At 48.1% G+C, this 15719-nt stretch overlaps 1 protein-coding gene across 1 annotated transcript in view; it reads right to left on the minus strand.

Annotated features, from left to right (window-relative positions):
- LOC116946251 (uncharacterized) overlaps window positions 1-4597 on the minus strand; it is a 46747-nt gene extending 42150 nt beyond the window's left edge. The window contains exon 1 of the mRNA XM_032961266.2: window positions 3588-4597. Within this exon, the coding sequence (XP_032817157.2) occupies window positions 3588-4088 (501 nt within the window). The 5' untranslated portion in view covers window positions 4089-4597. The remainder of the gene's footprint in view (window positions 1-3587) is intronic.
- Window positions 4598-15719: the final 11122 nt, after the last annotated feature.

Genomic DNA, 15719 nt, shown 5'->3' on the forward strand with positions numbered 1-15719 from the left:
TGACGGCGCCGGGTTCTGTGTGGCATGGTATGCTAACCACTACTCCCACACACACATAAACAGCACGCAGACTCACACACCAGACAGGGTCGCCGACCACAGGCTCTCACTCACAGCTGTCAATCTCTCATTACGTGCGGTTGGGGACTGTTGGTTAGGAGTAATTATTACAGTCCCAGAACAGGGTACACCCTCACCCATTTTTTAGCTCTGCGAATAGTTCCTGAGCGCATGCCAAAGGTGGTAACTGCTTGCTGTAGCAAGATGCATACACCTAGGTCGACTCAGACTAAAATTAATACCTGCAGCTTCTAGGTGTGGCCAACGTCAACATTGCCGCTCCCACGAGTGCCTTGAAAGGTGCTTCACGAACAGTACACTGGCCCCCAAAAGTGTTGTGTGTTTAAGGGTCCACAGATGGATTTACGAGCTGAAATCGCTTTCAGACATAACCGCAAAAAATGCCCCCTAAAGATGACAGCAGCTGTTGCAACTACGAGACTATTTTCTCTACTTTCAGGACTTTTCACTGCCCACCCACTCGTAAAATGGCCACCTGTTTTCATCAGGATCTCTCTCATCTTCAGTCAAGAGTTCCGTCTGCCCAGTCCTTTGAAAATACTTACGGCCCAACAATCAATGCATTCTTGTGGTCCTTAACAATTTGTATCGTCAGCTTTAAGGGCATCCTGTACTTTGTGTGTTTTACTGAAATTCTGCTGTAGGTGCTGTGACATGACATCACGTGTCCAATGAAAATTCCCCCAGAGCAGTGGATAGTGACTCCGTTTTTAGACAAAAGGATCGTGGAAGGAGATGTCACAGAGCTACTTCCGAGATAATTTCCACATTCGGAGCTCGCACTTTCACGTGCACAAGTGCTTTAGAGCAATGGTTGTCGTGTGGCAGTCAAACTAATATTTGTTTAAGCTCGAAATGTTTGCCCAATTGACAAAAAAAATCTCCCATGATGGCCGTTATCCTGCAGTCATTGGTGAACAGGCCGAGACACCAACTCTTCCATACTTCAGAACCTGGATTGTATGTATGTACATTGAACTTATTTTGCACCGTATGTAGTCAACCGTGCTAATACGAGGACAACAAACTAAACACACAAAAGCGATTCTAAAGAAACTAGTTTACAATCGAGATTTAAAAGTGCTTAATCACTGAAACCTGGATTCAACAACAGGTTCTCAGTTATTCTGACTCCTGGGCTATCCCAATGACACATTTGCTTCACAACACTTCAGAGCATCAATCACACTCATACAGAACAACGTCGAACATGACTCGCTGGGGACAGAGCGAGCCATATGGGAAAAGGTCGGATATGTGAACAATTACAGAAAACGACAGTACAGTATCACCATGCACGTACACGGGGCTATAGGTGTGGGTGGTTAATTGATTGGGGCGGATATGTGATGGCCTGGTATGTGACGTGTTATCGCATGCATATATGCACACATACACGTGTGATCAAGTCACCTGCAATGTACCCAATCTGCTGATATTTTGGAGGCTAAGCAGACTTCAGCCCGAGTATTGTTTGGATGGGCGTCGAGCCTGCAGAGCACAGGGTGGCACATGCAGCTGCAGTACTACGCTGGCCAGCAGCAGTGGGCAGTGCAGCAACATCCATCGTTGTCCTGTACTTCTATGGTCCCGTGTTTAAGTGCCCACCGCTAACCAGCACTCATGAGTACAGTACGGTCAAATGATCCTCGCGGCGTGGGCAGGCCCTCATACAGCACGGTAGGGATCTATGGAAAGGTGACTGGTTAACAACAGCTCATATGACTCTGGGTCATGCGAGCTGTTGTTAATCCAGCCTTACGCTGCCGCAGTGGTGGAGTGGTATCATGGAAGATTGTGATTCTTTCAACCTGGGTTCGATTCCGGGGCGGTGCACATGTATTAATGATGATTGCTACTGCTATTAACCAATGTCTGAACACCAACCCCAGTATCGTATATAACACTAAACCAGTCCATGTCTAACATGAACCCTGACTCTAACTATATCGCTAGCACGAACAACGATACGATTGCTGACACAACCCCTATCTCTGACATTGTTGTTACAAGAGTATCAGCCATTGTGTGGACGAGTGTTAGGGTTGTTGAGCTAGAAACAGGGTCATTGTTAGGGATAAAGTTAGGATTACAGCTAGATATCTGGTTAGTGTTAGCTGCAAGGTTAGTGTAAGAACTACGCATGTGGTTAGTGTTTAGAGCTACATTTAGGGTTTGTGTTCGGAGTAAGGTTAGAGTTAGGGCGACAGCTACATATAGGGTTAGTGTTAGGGTTAATGCTAGACATAAGATTGGTACTCTCTTTGGTTTTTTCGGTAAAGTCACGTAGGTAAAATAAAATGAAAACAACTAAATTAAACACTGTGATTTAATTTAGTTTTCATTCATTTTGTTTTCATTCATTTTATTTTACCTACGTGACTTTACCGAAAAAACCAAAGAGTATGAATCCTTGCAGTCACGAAAGCTTCAAATCTAGAACATAAGTTTGGTGTTAGGTTTAGAGTTTGGGTACAGTACTATACATAAACCACAACCATTGCGATGTACCTAATCCTATCTTAGAGTTGGGGCAGCCACAACACCAACCTTAGCGCTGCCTTAACGCGAACCTAGCCTCAGCTATGGCTGAAAGGTTTGGTGGTACATGTTGTTTATGTCGTTTATTGGGAAAATTCGGTCACAATTCCTATGATCACTGTTAGATTGCTTTTATAGCTTTATTTTGGTGATTTTGAAAACGTGTTTTGGTATGGCCATGTTTGTTTGTTGTAGTACGGAGTTAGACTGATGGCCATAATCTAAGTTGTCTTGTTGTTGTTTGACTTGCATCCCACTGGGATTTTTGTACACAGCGTTGGTGTACGGTGCTTTTTCTGCAATATTTTGCTGTCTTTTCCTGGATTTTCTGTTTGCACAGTCACATAGTCACTTTAAGAAGTTTTCTTGTTCATGTTTTTGTTTGTTGCGGTTGCACCCGATTCAAGAGCCGAATGGCTCACAGGGCTATACCAAATAAATGAAACTGAAACTGAAAAAAACCTCCAGCACTCCGCATCATCCCAAGGATAAACCTAAAGACCGGTGGACAAACCCAACATTCTCGAAACAAAACCCGTGGGATTAACAGTATGCATTCGCAATAGTCTGCCCTGATCCTAAGGTGGGAATTCCACATTCCTATGGCGGGGAGCCAGTTTTTCCGTCCGCAAGATAAACCGACTCAAACTTCACCGCGTGCAGGCGTGTCCCGCTCGAGTGTCAAATCAACCTGGGTAGCGTTTCAGGTGATGAGTGGTGGCGCGAAACACAAGCAGAGGAAGAACTTATGGGGGGTTCCAAGCAGCTGAAGGTGGGGTGGGGGGCTTCTACTCATAGAAACATAGAGGGCCCCCATAAAAACACATTCTCACAATCAAATCCTAATACTGTACACATATGTAAACAATTATCCGTTTAAAAAAAGCCAATATCTCGTATCGCATCAACCTCCATCCATCTCTGGGGTGGGGGAAGGTTGTCGATTCTTTCTCGGAACAACTCACCGACTGCGCGTTCTGTACGAGCCGTCTCACGGTCTCCTTCACGTTGGCCGCGCCTTCCCCGGGCGGCTGCGTGTAAACGGTGGCTCTGGTCACCCCCCTATAGCCCTGCGCGTCCGGCCAGCCAATGTCCAGGGTGGCCGGCGGCTCATCGTCCGACTGGTCCGGCCAGTAGGTGAGCGAGCTGTCACCGTCCGTCGAGGCCGTGCTCTCCGTCTCGGCGGCTGCATCCGCGTCCACTCCGACATTGGCGCCGGGGTCCGTCGTCGAACCTCGACTCCGCTGCTCTCTGCTCGAGTTGTTCACCCGGTCGATCTCCTCCCGGGACAGGAACGGTTTGATGCTGAACTTCTCCAGGACGGCCTCGTACGTCTCGGTGCCGCCGTCGATGAGACCTTCGAGAGCGATTCGCTGTTCCTCGCTGTAGAAGTACTCTGGCTTCGACTCGCTGGCAATCCAGTTGACGTTGTGGTCGGCCAAACACATCTCCTGCGAGAGAGCCATGCCGGCTAGCCAGCCGCAGCGGAGATCCTAACAACCGTGTGTGTGTATGTATACGTATGTTACTGTGTAATTGTGTGGTTGTTGTTGTTGTGCAGTGTATCTCCGAAAGCTGCGCGTGTGTGTGTGTCTTTGTGTTGGCTGTACGTGGCTGTGACGTGTTCTCTGTGCCGGTGTGAGTGGGGTTGTTGAGAGAGAGAGAAAGGAAGTGGAGGAAGGGGGGGGGGTGATGCCGCCTGTTGTGGGCGTGGCCACTCTCTGAGAGCACCTGAACTGAACACCTGAGCGGTACGCAGGTGAGAGTTTGTGTGTTTGAAGTGTGTGTGTCTGACGTCTGTGTGATCTGTGTGTGTGTGAGATCTTCGTGTGTGTGTGTGATCTTCGTGTGTGTGTGACGTCTGTGTGATCTGTGTGTGTATGTGTGATCTGTGTGTGTGATCTTCGTGTGTGTGTGTGACGTCTGTGTGATCTCTGTGTATATGTGTGATCTGTGTGTGTGTGATCTTCGTGTGTGTGACGTCTGTGTGATCTCTGTGTGTGTGTGTGATCTGTGTGTGTGATCTTCGTGTGTGTGACGTCTGTGTGATCTCTGTGTGTGTATGTATGATCTGTGTGTGTGTGTGTGATCTTCGTGTGTGTGTGACGTCTGTGTGATCTCTGTGTGTATGTGATCTTCGTGTGTGTGTGTGACGTCTGTGTGATCTGTGTGTGTGTGTGTGTGTGATTTTCGTGTGTGTGTGTGACGTCTGTGTGATCTGTGTGTGTGTGTGATCTTCGTGTGTGTGTGTGACGTCTGTGTGATCTCTGTGTGTGTGTGTGATCTTCGTGTGTGTGGTCGCTTTGTGTACTGTGTGCGATCTCTGTGCATGTGTGTGTGTTGTGTATGTAGGTGTGGGGAGCGGTAGTGTAGCGGTTAGCGCGCTGCGCTACGAACCCGGCGACATGGGTTCGATTACCGCTCATGACCAACACCAGTGACGATTATTTGAACCGGCCCTGGGCCGACTCAGCCTCAAATGAGCACCTGGTGCGATGTGTAAACATCGCCACCCGGGAGACAAAGGCGGTCGGGCGTGGTGCTGGCTACCCAAACCCATCGTGTACCATTCCGGCCTTCATAGGTGCTCGCTAACAGCACTTGCCCCAACAGTCTGTTAAGACCACACGGGGGGATCTTTTTCATTTATGTTGAAGGCTATGCGGCAATCCTCGTGTGTGTGTGTGAATGTGCGTGACAACTGACTGAGACACTAACCATGCTGTCAATTCACCCGTAACACCTGGGGACTGTCCCGTCCGCGGGCTCAAATTGTGCACAGCATGGAGCAAACGCCGAGAGCTTACGACTTCGGCATTCCGTGGCGAATGGCGAGTGTTGTCGTTGTGCGTGCGAGAGGAGTGGGTTGCCCTGCGTAGTGGTTTAGCGCAGTGAGCTGCGAACCCGGCCACCAGAGTTCGACTCCCGCCCACGGCCAACACCAGTGACGCAGAGCCTGAAACGGTCCCTGGTCGCCCCTCGGGTCGACTCAGCCTCAAATGAGCACCTGGTGTGATGTGCGAAACATCGCCACGAGGGAGACAAAGGCGGTCGGGAACTTGCCCCAACAGTCTGTTAAGGTTATACGGGTGATCTATGTCTTGGGGGTGGGGGGAGCGGTGGCGCAGTGGTTAGTGCATTGTGCTTTGAACCTGGCAACCTCATATATATGTGTGTGTGTGTATATATGTGTGTGTGTGTGTGTGAAGCCCTGGTTGGTCTCCCCCTAGGTCGATTTAGCCGTTAATGAGTGCCAGTGTGCCCATAGGTGATCGTTGTGTGTGTTTTGTACTTACTTGGCGTGTGTGCGTATGCTAATTTACGTGTGTGGGCGTGTGTGTGTGTGTGTAAGGGTGTGTTAGTTTACATCATATCACGCAGGAATATTGGTAAAGACTTGTCAGCCCATTTCCCCTGCTGTGAACATTGGCAGGCAGTATTGCCAACACGGTGATCCCCATTGAATCGGGACCAGGATAGGCTCGATTTCAAGAGTGACCTAGGGCATACGTCAGCCAGTAGGGGGCACTGATTGCTATGTACTGCACAGTATACATTCCTCTCATCCCACGTGAGTCATTTGCGGGTAATTTTCCAACTTGGCAAACCTGCACTCTGACAGATAGAATGGACCGCCATAGCAATGTGGAATTTCCACCAGTGGTTTGCAACGTAAACGGAGATAGTCACGCAATGTCGGCTTGACAAATGACGATGGGCCTGCAGAGCCTTTTAGACAGTTTGAGTGAATTATATTAGTGAACAGTGCTGGCTTTTACGTTCATGTTCACACACTGCTCGTGACAGGTTCTGAAACCACTTGCCACTCATGTTCACCGTGTCTCTGGGAATCGGCATTCTCACTGTATCACCAACAACACTCTCACACGTCTTCCACTATCGTAGTAAAAAAAAATTGCCCACGGCTTGTTTACCATTGCCTTTCCTTAGTAACGCAATAGCAGAAGAGCTTTCGATCTGGAAATGTTGGCAGAGAAGATTAATTGTTTTTCTGCGAGTGGTTTTCTGTTTTGACCCTTCTGTGCTCGAGGTGAGGGAGTGGTTCAAGAACAGCTTCTAAAGCATTAGCTATTTTTTATTTATTTATTTTACCAGGTAAGGCCGACTGAGCTTTATAGCCCTTAGAAGTGACCTGGCCACAAATAAAAGCTCAACGAAGTGGCTTATTACGCACCTGGGGGGGGGGGGGGGAGTCAGACATTTGTGACGATGTGTGACGAGAGGGGGGGGGGTTTGAGAAATGTGACGTCACATCAAAATGCGCAACTTTAAATATAGACAACACGTTCTACTTAATTAAATAGACTTTTTAATAAATGTTTTCTCCTACAACATCAGAGTGCAGCGCCACATTAAATACGCACTACAATGACAATAGTTTAAAGCGATTTGAAGTATGTTTTCTATATATTTTTTTTGGGGGGGGGGGGCAGAGCTTTGTGACGTCATATTTGAGGGGGGGGGTCTGACTTTTTGTGACGCCGTGTGACGAGGGAGGGAGGGGGGGGGGTCAAAAATCGTCCAAAATCGCGTGACGTCATTTATGTACGGCCCCTCAATACGAATGAAGGATAATTAACGTCCCGATACAAATATCAACATTCAGCGCATGGCCGTCTGTTTGCGTCGATGCTCCCGTGGCATAATTAACACCTAAGAGAGTATCGACATCTCGAGGTGCGGCGATGATGTGAAGTGTTTCCCGATGCTGCTTTGTTGTGCGGCCCCTGTCGCCGGCGACGTGACACCGAAGGCAAGACACACGACACGTGTTTACTGCAGTCATGGCGACAGTAGCGATGTGCACGTGTGGTGATGATGACGGTGATGGGGCGGTAGGGGCGATGGAGTTGATGGTGCGGGGGGGGAGGGGAGGGGAACGATGGGATGGTCGTGATGACGCAAAAGGCTTCGATCAGAGCCCTCGGGGCAAGGAAAGGCATCGCCAGACCGGTCTGGTTTCAGATGCTCACGCATGGATATTCGTTAAACACCGCACACTCACCCACGCACATCTGCACACAGTTATCCACATAGCAACAGCATCCGACATTCGTGCACCCGGCCAGGCTAGGTGCACTTCAAAGTGGAAGTGAAGTGTTGACGGCTTGATGGCACGTTGCCATGACGCAGACTCGCGTGTTATGGGTTAACTGACTGAGAAAACCGGGGAATCCGCCATCTGTGCACCCTCCACGTGCTAACTTGCAGCGTTTCATCCACTCGGAACTTTGCTCCATTGTTGCTGGAGGGGAGTTGCCTCCAACTGTCCAGTAGCGTCCTTCAAGAGCCTCCTCCACATACGCCGATGTTGACATCGCTGTATATCACTCGTTAACAAGTCCACTCACCTCCAAAATCCTCATCTACCGCATCCCCTCATCTCTCATCTTGGCCGTGCTGCGTCCTTTAAGAACCCCTCTTTTATAACAAATATGCGTGGCTGGGCACGCCGGCTGCATGACTCAGATATGGCATCTTCGCCTGCCAGAGGAGCTTCACTGATGGGACTGCCTGCAGATCTCTCATGCATCTGCGAGCTTACACGATTCAGCCTGGTTTAAGATGGTGCCGAAGCCAGACACACTTAACCTATCAAGCCGCTGCAGGTATTCTTAGCGAGTGGGTCCAGGTTTCGTCAGCGTAGAGAATGCAGGGCATAAACTGTGCCCGAGAAGAGCAGATTCTTCAGGTAACAAACCAGAGGAGATTTCACACTGCGTACATGTAGTCGATGAAAAGATGACCTGAGTGTGGGACCTGTGCTGCCAAATCGGAGTTGGTCATAAGCTCACTGCCCATTTACGACATCTCCTATACCCTCTTCTCTCCAACCGCCCCATCACTCACGGAGAGTTGGGGGAGGAGGTGGACGCAGTGTCCATTGATATGGAGTTTCCGGTAGGTGTTTTGTTTTGGTGGGCGATTACCAAGTCCCCACCTCATCATGGCACGCTCCAGAATCAACAGTCCTCTCACACTGTCTCACAAAGACAAAGATCCCCCGCGTAGCCTTAACAAAACTGCAGGGGCAAGTGCTGTTAGCGAGCACCTATGAAGGCCGACACGGCGCACGAGGGGGTGGGTGGCCAACACCACGCCCGACCGCTTTTGTCTCCCCAGTGGCGATGTTTACACACCGCACAAGGTACTCATTCGAGGCTGAGTCAACCTTGGGGAGGCCCAGGACCGGTTCAAATAATCGCCGCTGGTGTTGGCCGTGAGCGGGAATCGAACCCGGGTGGCCGGGTTCGCATCGCAGCGCGCGAACCGCTACACGACCGCTACCCCACTGTCTCAAAGGTACAGACAAAGGTCCCCCGTATAGCCTCAGCAGACTGTTGGGACAAGTGCCGTTAGCGAGCACCCCACTTTCTCACACGCACAAACACCGACGCACACGCAAGGAAGACACGCGCACTTTTGAAACATCCACACACGGCGCTGCCACGTCCTTGCCCTATAGACTGGTGGGGAAAGTGATGACGCACGGGTCGGATGCTCTGGGACAGTTCGACGCCCGGCCGCCTTTATCTCCCCTGCGCTGAAGTTTCGCACAGCGCGCCAAGTGCTCATTATTTAAGGGTGCATCGACCCCGAGGTTGGCTTCAGGGCAGTTCAGACGTCAACGGTCACTGATGTTCGCCGGGAATCGAACTCGGGTGGCCGTGTTTGTAGTTGAGTGCGCTAACCCCACTGCGAACACCGCTCCTCGGACAACAACAAAATAAACACATTTACGCCGATGAACACGTCACATTCTCGTTTATCCACTCAAGCTCGCTATTGTTCTATTGTTCCCGGCGTTCTGTCCTTCGACGCGTTGGCCATTGAGTCGAGCCTCTCCGGTTTCCTTAATATAATTGCAGCAGAGCGAGCGTGAACAACAGACTCATTTGTGAGAATAATCGCTGTGGTTGTTAAAGGCGATTACAATAAACACACGCCAATCCCCTGCCAGCACAACAGCATGCAGGATTCTGCCGTGGTAGTCCAGAGGTCATCGGCTCGACTCGATCTCCCAGCGCGGCAGTTAACACAACAGGCTAGTTGGTCAAATCTCGCCATATCTGTCCACCCAGCAGGATACATGGCTACACCGCAGTTACTGGATAGGCAGTTCTCGTGTGTTGGGTTAAAAGGTGTGGGTACCCCCAACTCTTCCAAGACGTCCGGCCAGTGTGGAAGAGTAGGCCAAATACCCTCTACATGTGATCTCTGGAGCTCTCTCCAGTGGAGACCCTTCCACTAACAGTGGCGTGAACGATACATTGGATGGCTGCATTTTTCCCTTTTCAGGTTTCTAACATTATACGGCCAAAATATTTGTTTTGATCCAGGCGATGGGGGACTTCCTTCACTTCTAGATTTGAAGCTTTCGTGACTGCAAGGATCCATACTCTTTGGTTCTATTGGGTAAAGTCACGTAAAAGTATAAAACAAAAAAAATCACGACGTTTCGGCCACAACACAAGTGGCCTTCATCAGGTGAAGGGACCAGACTGTCTCGAGAACAGCGCTGGAGTGAACACAGCCAAGCTCCGACCGCGACTTTTAAGCGTGTGTGAGAGAAATTAAGGTGCCTTGACACAGGAATTAGCATAAAAATTATCATTTAATTGGCGGACTTAGCATGATGAACGGTGTAGAGGGGGTGAACATGTGCAGACCGGCGAGGGGGGGAGGGGGAGTTTACATATTGATGGTGTGAAAAGGGAATTTAAGCAGCTGCGAAAGTTTGGGATACCACTACTTGAAAAAATATACTGTACCATTGAAAATTAGTTTAATGTTTGCTTAATTTGAAACCATCTTCTCGGTTGAAATTGTGTCTGTGTTTGTAAATCTGAATTGCCTCGTGAACAAATCTCTGATAAAAACCCGTGGGTTTGCAAAGAACCTTGGTATCGGAGAAAATTATATCGTGATAACCCACAGCGTTGTAACAGTGATCAGCTACGGCAAAATAATTCGTTCTGCCGTGTTTCAAATCTGATTTGTGCTCGCGAATTCGGTCAGAGACATGTCGTTTCGTCTCCCCGATATAGCAGTCACCACAGGTGCAGATCATACTGTAAACTCCGGGGTACTGTAAGTCAGGAATGACATCCTTCACGGAAGGGATCAGGTCACGGATTTTGTGTACTGTATTGAACCGGACCAGGATCTTGTGTTTGTTTAGAATTTTGGAGATCTTTTTAGTAACGCCTGCTATATATGGCAGTGTGATGGTTTTGATCGGGCTAAACGATGAGTACCGCCCAAAGTCTTTTTTTTAAAGCAGGAAACACTTTTAATTCGTGTTAATTTAAATGTATATATGCTGTGGTATATCTCTGCCGAAATTCCAAATGTGCTATGGACGTTGTGACTTAAGAAGATGAATCCATTCGGCAATCTCAGAAGGCCAGCGCGACCTCCACGTGCCAGTGAACGGCTACTGGAGATCTTATTGTCATTGAACTTCCCCCGACATATATTGCAAGGTATACTAACCCAATCGGTACACTCTGCACTTATATATGACAGCCGCATACAGATACCCTCAAAATCGTGTCTGCATCTTCAGAGGTGCAATTACAATGTGTCTACTTCACGAAACCACGGTATTATCGGTAGGCCACATAAGTGGTGACGATCTGAACATGGCGTGCGCATTCTCGATGTAGTATACAGCTGCGTACAAGACGAAAAAGATTCACGCTGTTAGCGAGCACCAAGTAAGAAAGGCTGTTGCGGCAAAAGAGGGTGTAGTGCAGTCACAATCACACGTATGCCCCCGGCCGCCTTTGTCTCCCCACTTCTAATTTTAATCACACGTACAGCACCAGGTATCAATGTTAGGGGGGCGGTAGAGCGGGAGGCCCAGGGAAGTTGTACACCGACCTGTGATCTGTGTTTAATCTCACAACACACACACGCACTATCATCATGAGCGCCGCTCTCCACAACGACACGAATTATTTATTTTTGTTATTTATTATAAACACATAATTTCGCGTCGGACTAGGACGAATGTATTCAAGAGAGGGCCTTTCGTCTCTTACACCTGACACTGCACGAGCACTGGTGATAAGCGAGCTTGACTCTGCTGATGAGACACTTGCGCGTCGAACCCGGTTCAGCGTTCGATTGTCTTGTGGTCAGCGATGCTGAAATTCGGTATCGTGCTCCCAGAAGGCCGTGGAGCGGTTGGGCTGTGTAATGAAATATACTCTTAATGTTGGTTGTTGTGTGGAGATGAATGTGCTGGAGACGTGTCGTTTGTTTACCCGGCGTTGGATCTGCCTTTAAAGGGTGAAGACGCCCTCTTGTGGGACTAGACAGACAGTTACCACACGCGTCACGCAGCCGAGCAGCTAAGCCGTGCAGCTAAGCCGTGCAGGGACTGCCTCCCATTTCGCAATCCGTTGAAGGATGAAGGCCTCCCCACGCCATATAAATAATGGGGGTCGTTTGGCCATACTTCACCACATTGCTCAGTGTGGGTTGGTGAGGGGCGGGGGGGGGGGGAGACTCGGATTGATATAACTCGCAACTGATGTTAGCCGTGGCCCTTCAGTGTCATGCAGATGGCCGGGTTCGCAGCCGCAGTTATTGCTTCAACTAAATAGACCGCTACAATCCCCACGACCTGCGCTCGATTCCCAGCTACGGTTAATATCAGCGGCAAGTGCTATCTGACAATGCCCTGGACCTCCCGTAGGTCGGCTCAGCCTTAAATTAATGAGTGCCTGGTGCGGTGTGTAAACGTAGAACATTCCCTTTATCAAGATATCTCCTCCGAAGAGTCATCCAATGGCATGCTTTGGTTAGTTCCATAAACGAGTCTTTTTTGCGTACGGCAGGAGACTGGAATACCACTCAAAAGCTCTGCACGTACAGAAGCAACTGTCCCGTTCTTATACCGCCGTCACTTAGCCACTTGGCAGCAAACATTACAAGGTGGGTAAAGGCAGCTTGCACGTGGAACGCTGTTGGCAGCAGCACAACGCGTGCCGTGGCTCGCTATTAGAGCTTGTCTCACAAGTCAACATTTAAAGGATGAACGGACGATTTTTCTGTTGCGCGTGTGCCTACAGTCGCGTCGTTTGCGGCTGACAGAAATGCCCATCAGCCGCTCAAAATAAATACTTGTCCTAACGTCACATATCGGTGGTTAGATAACGAGGGTGGAGCAGAAATTGCCCCACACCTTCAACATAAATACACCCACGCGGTCATTATATACCATCAGTTTGACTATTTGGGTCACGGTGTGGTAGCGCTGCGTATTATGCGCAGTTTTTACAGTAATGTTTCATAACTTTTAATGTGAATTCGTTTTCATGCACGCGTATTTAGTTTGTTTTGCCTATGGCCTCCTTCGCGAGGCTGATGTAGTTGGAGAGCGACAGCTGTGATTTCACGTTGACCCAGCTCATTGCGTTAAGATTAGCGGAGTGGATCATCATGGCTGCGAGGATGCCTCCTTTTTCGTATTTGTGTCTTGTTCAGAACCACGCGTAATCTGGCCATTCTTGTCAGATCTCGGATGATATCAATACTGCACAATATCCATGTGTTTCATTATGGTCTTGTTTAAAATCCAGGTTTGAAACAAGACCATAACATTGTTACGGGGATGCCCTTAACCAGCGCCATCAACCGTCAAGCCACGTGCATCTGAGCCCCTACACACGATTATGCCACGCACGTCACACACATTTTGGGCAAGTGAATCCGCAAACAAATGTTTTGAGAAAACCAATATACAATGTCTCAGATGCGAATAGTACACCGTGATGAATGAGAAAGCTTGACATTCGAGAGCCTCTCCAGATTGTACTTGGCCTCATCTTGTACGTTGGCCAGACAATCTTGACAGAGGTGGGAGTACCCACGTTTTACCCCACCATACGCGACCTGCTGGTGTGGTGAACCCGTTTATTAAACTGCCGCGCCGGGAAAACGAATCGGATCCGCGACTTTAAGATTGAAAGCTCAGTGCGCCAAGCACTTCACCACGACGGCATCTGTTTACAGTCGTAGATAAGCCTGGGTCAAGGGGTCGGAAAGCAAAATAACAAGAAGAGCCATGTGTTTCGAATTCGGTCAAAAAAAACAAGAAAAACCCTCAATAATTCAAGAGCCCCAATGCATGTGAACACGAGACGGCGGTCCTTCATAAACGACGTCACGGAGCAGTCCTTAAAAGAGGCTCATTCAGCTTCGGATCCGCAGATTGTCCACCCCCAACCTGGGTGAATATGGGTGAAGGAATCACTGGGCAATTCCATTAGGAATTGGGGAAAAAAATCAGCCATGGCCTACCCACTGCTAGATTAAGGTCATGGGGGTTACGTGACCACACTTCACCAGTGCGGGTTGTTAAATGCGGAGAGCATAGGCGTGGGGGGCATAGAAGTATACCGTAATCTGGCCAATGACAACACGGTGCTTACCCATCCAAGCAGCATCCAAACCCGAGGCGGCTTCGCTCCCGAGATCTGACGGGGCAATGTAAATCTACTTAGAAAAAAACGAATCTCAAAAACGAGGATGCAGTGGATTGATAGGAACTTTTATTTATACACTGAATATATACACACAAAGAGGGGCAATGTCCCATTTCGATTGAAAATCCGCAGCTAAATACCTTGTTTCGAGGTTATGAGGTGCACCGGCCAAGGTGACAGGGCGGTTCAGAGGTCAGAGCGCTGAGCCGGCACCAGCAAGTTCCTGGGTTTGAATCCAAGACTACAGTGTGCGTGAAATCGGCTCAGCCTATCATCATCATCATCATCATTCCAAGATAATCTAATTGGCAATTACTTTGTAGGACGTCACAAGTGGTTGTCCTACGTTGAGTAATGCTACTCGTCGTAGGAATGTGGAATATACACCACTGAATATACACCACTGAATATACACCACTGAATATACACCACTGGATATACACCACTGACTATACACCACTGAATATACACCACTGAATATACACCACTAACTATACACCACTGAATATACACCACTGGATATACACCACTGAATATACACCACTGGATATACACCGCTGGATATACAACACTGAATATACACCACTGAATATACACCACTGAATATACACCACTGAATATACACCACTGAATATACACCGCTAAATATACACCACTGAATATACACCACTGAATATACACCACTGAATATACACCACTGAATATACACCGATGGATATACACCACTGAATATACACCACTGAATATACACCACTGAATATACACCACTGATATACACCACTGAATATACACCACTGAATATACACCACTGGATATACACCACTGATATACACCACTGAATATACACCACTGGATATACACCACTGAATATACACCACTGAATATACACCACTGGATATACACCGCTGGATATACAACACTGAATATACACCACTGAATATACACCACTGAATATACACCACTGAATATACACCACTGAATATACACCACTGATATACACCGATGGATATACACCACTGAATATACACCACTGAATATACACCACTGAATATACACCACTGGATATACACCACTGAATATACACCACTGAATATACACCACTGATATGCACCACTGAATATACACCACTGGATATACACCACTGAATATACACCACTGATATACACCACTGAATATACACCACTGATATACACCACTGAATATACACCACTGAATATACACCACTGACTACACCACTGAATATACACCACTGAATATACACCACTGAATATACACCACTGGATATACACCACTGGATATCCACCAATGAATATACACCACTAGATATACACCACTGGATATACACTACTGAATATACACCACTGAATATACACCACTGACTATACACCACTGGATATACACCACTGAATATACACCACTGAATATACACCACTGATATACACCACTGAATATACACCACTGAATATACACCACTGGATATACACCACTGAATATACACCACTGAATATACACCAATGAATATAAACCACTGAATATACACCACTGGATATACACCACTGGATATCCACCACTGAATAT

The sequence above is a fragment of the Petromyzon marinus genome, chromosome 26 (assembly GCF_048934315.1).
Source record: "Petromyzon marinus isolate PM22_M1 ecotype Great Lakes invasive population chromosome 26, UKy_Petmar_22M1.pri1.0, whole genome shotgun sequence".
Classification (NCBI taxonomy): domain Eukaryota; kingdom Metazoa; phylum Chordata; class Hyperoartia; order Petromyzontiformes; family Petromyzontidae; genus Petromyzon; species Petromyzon marinus.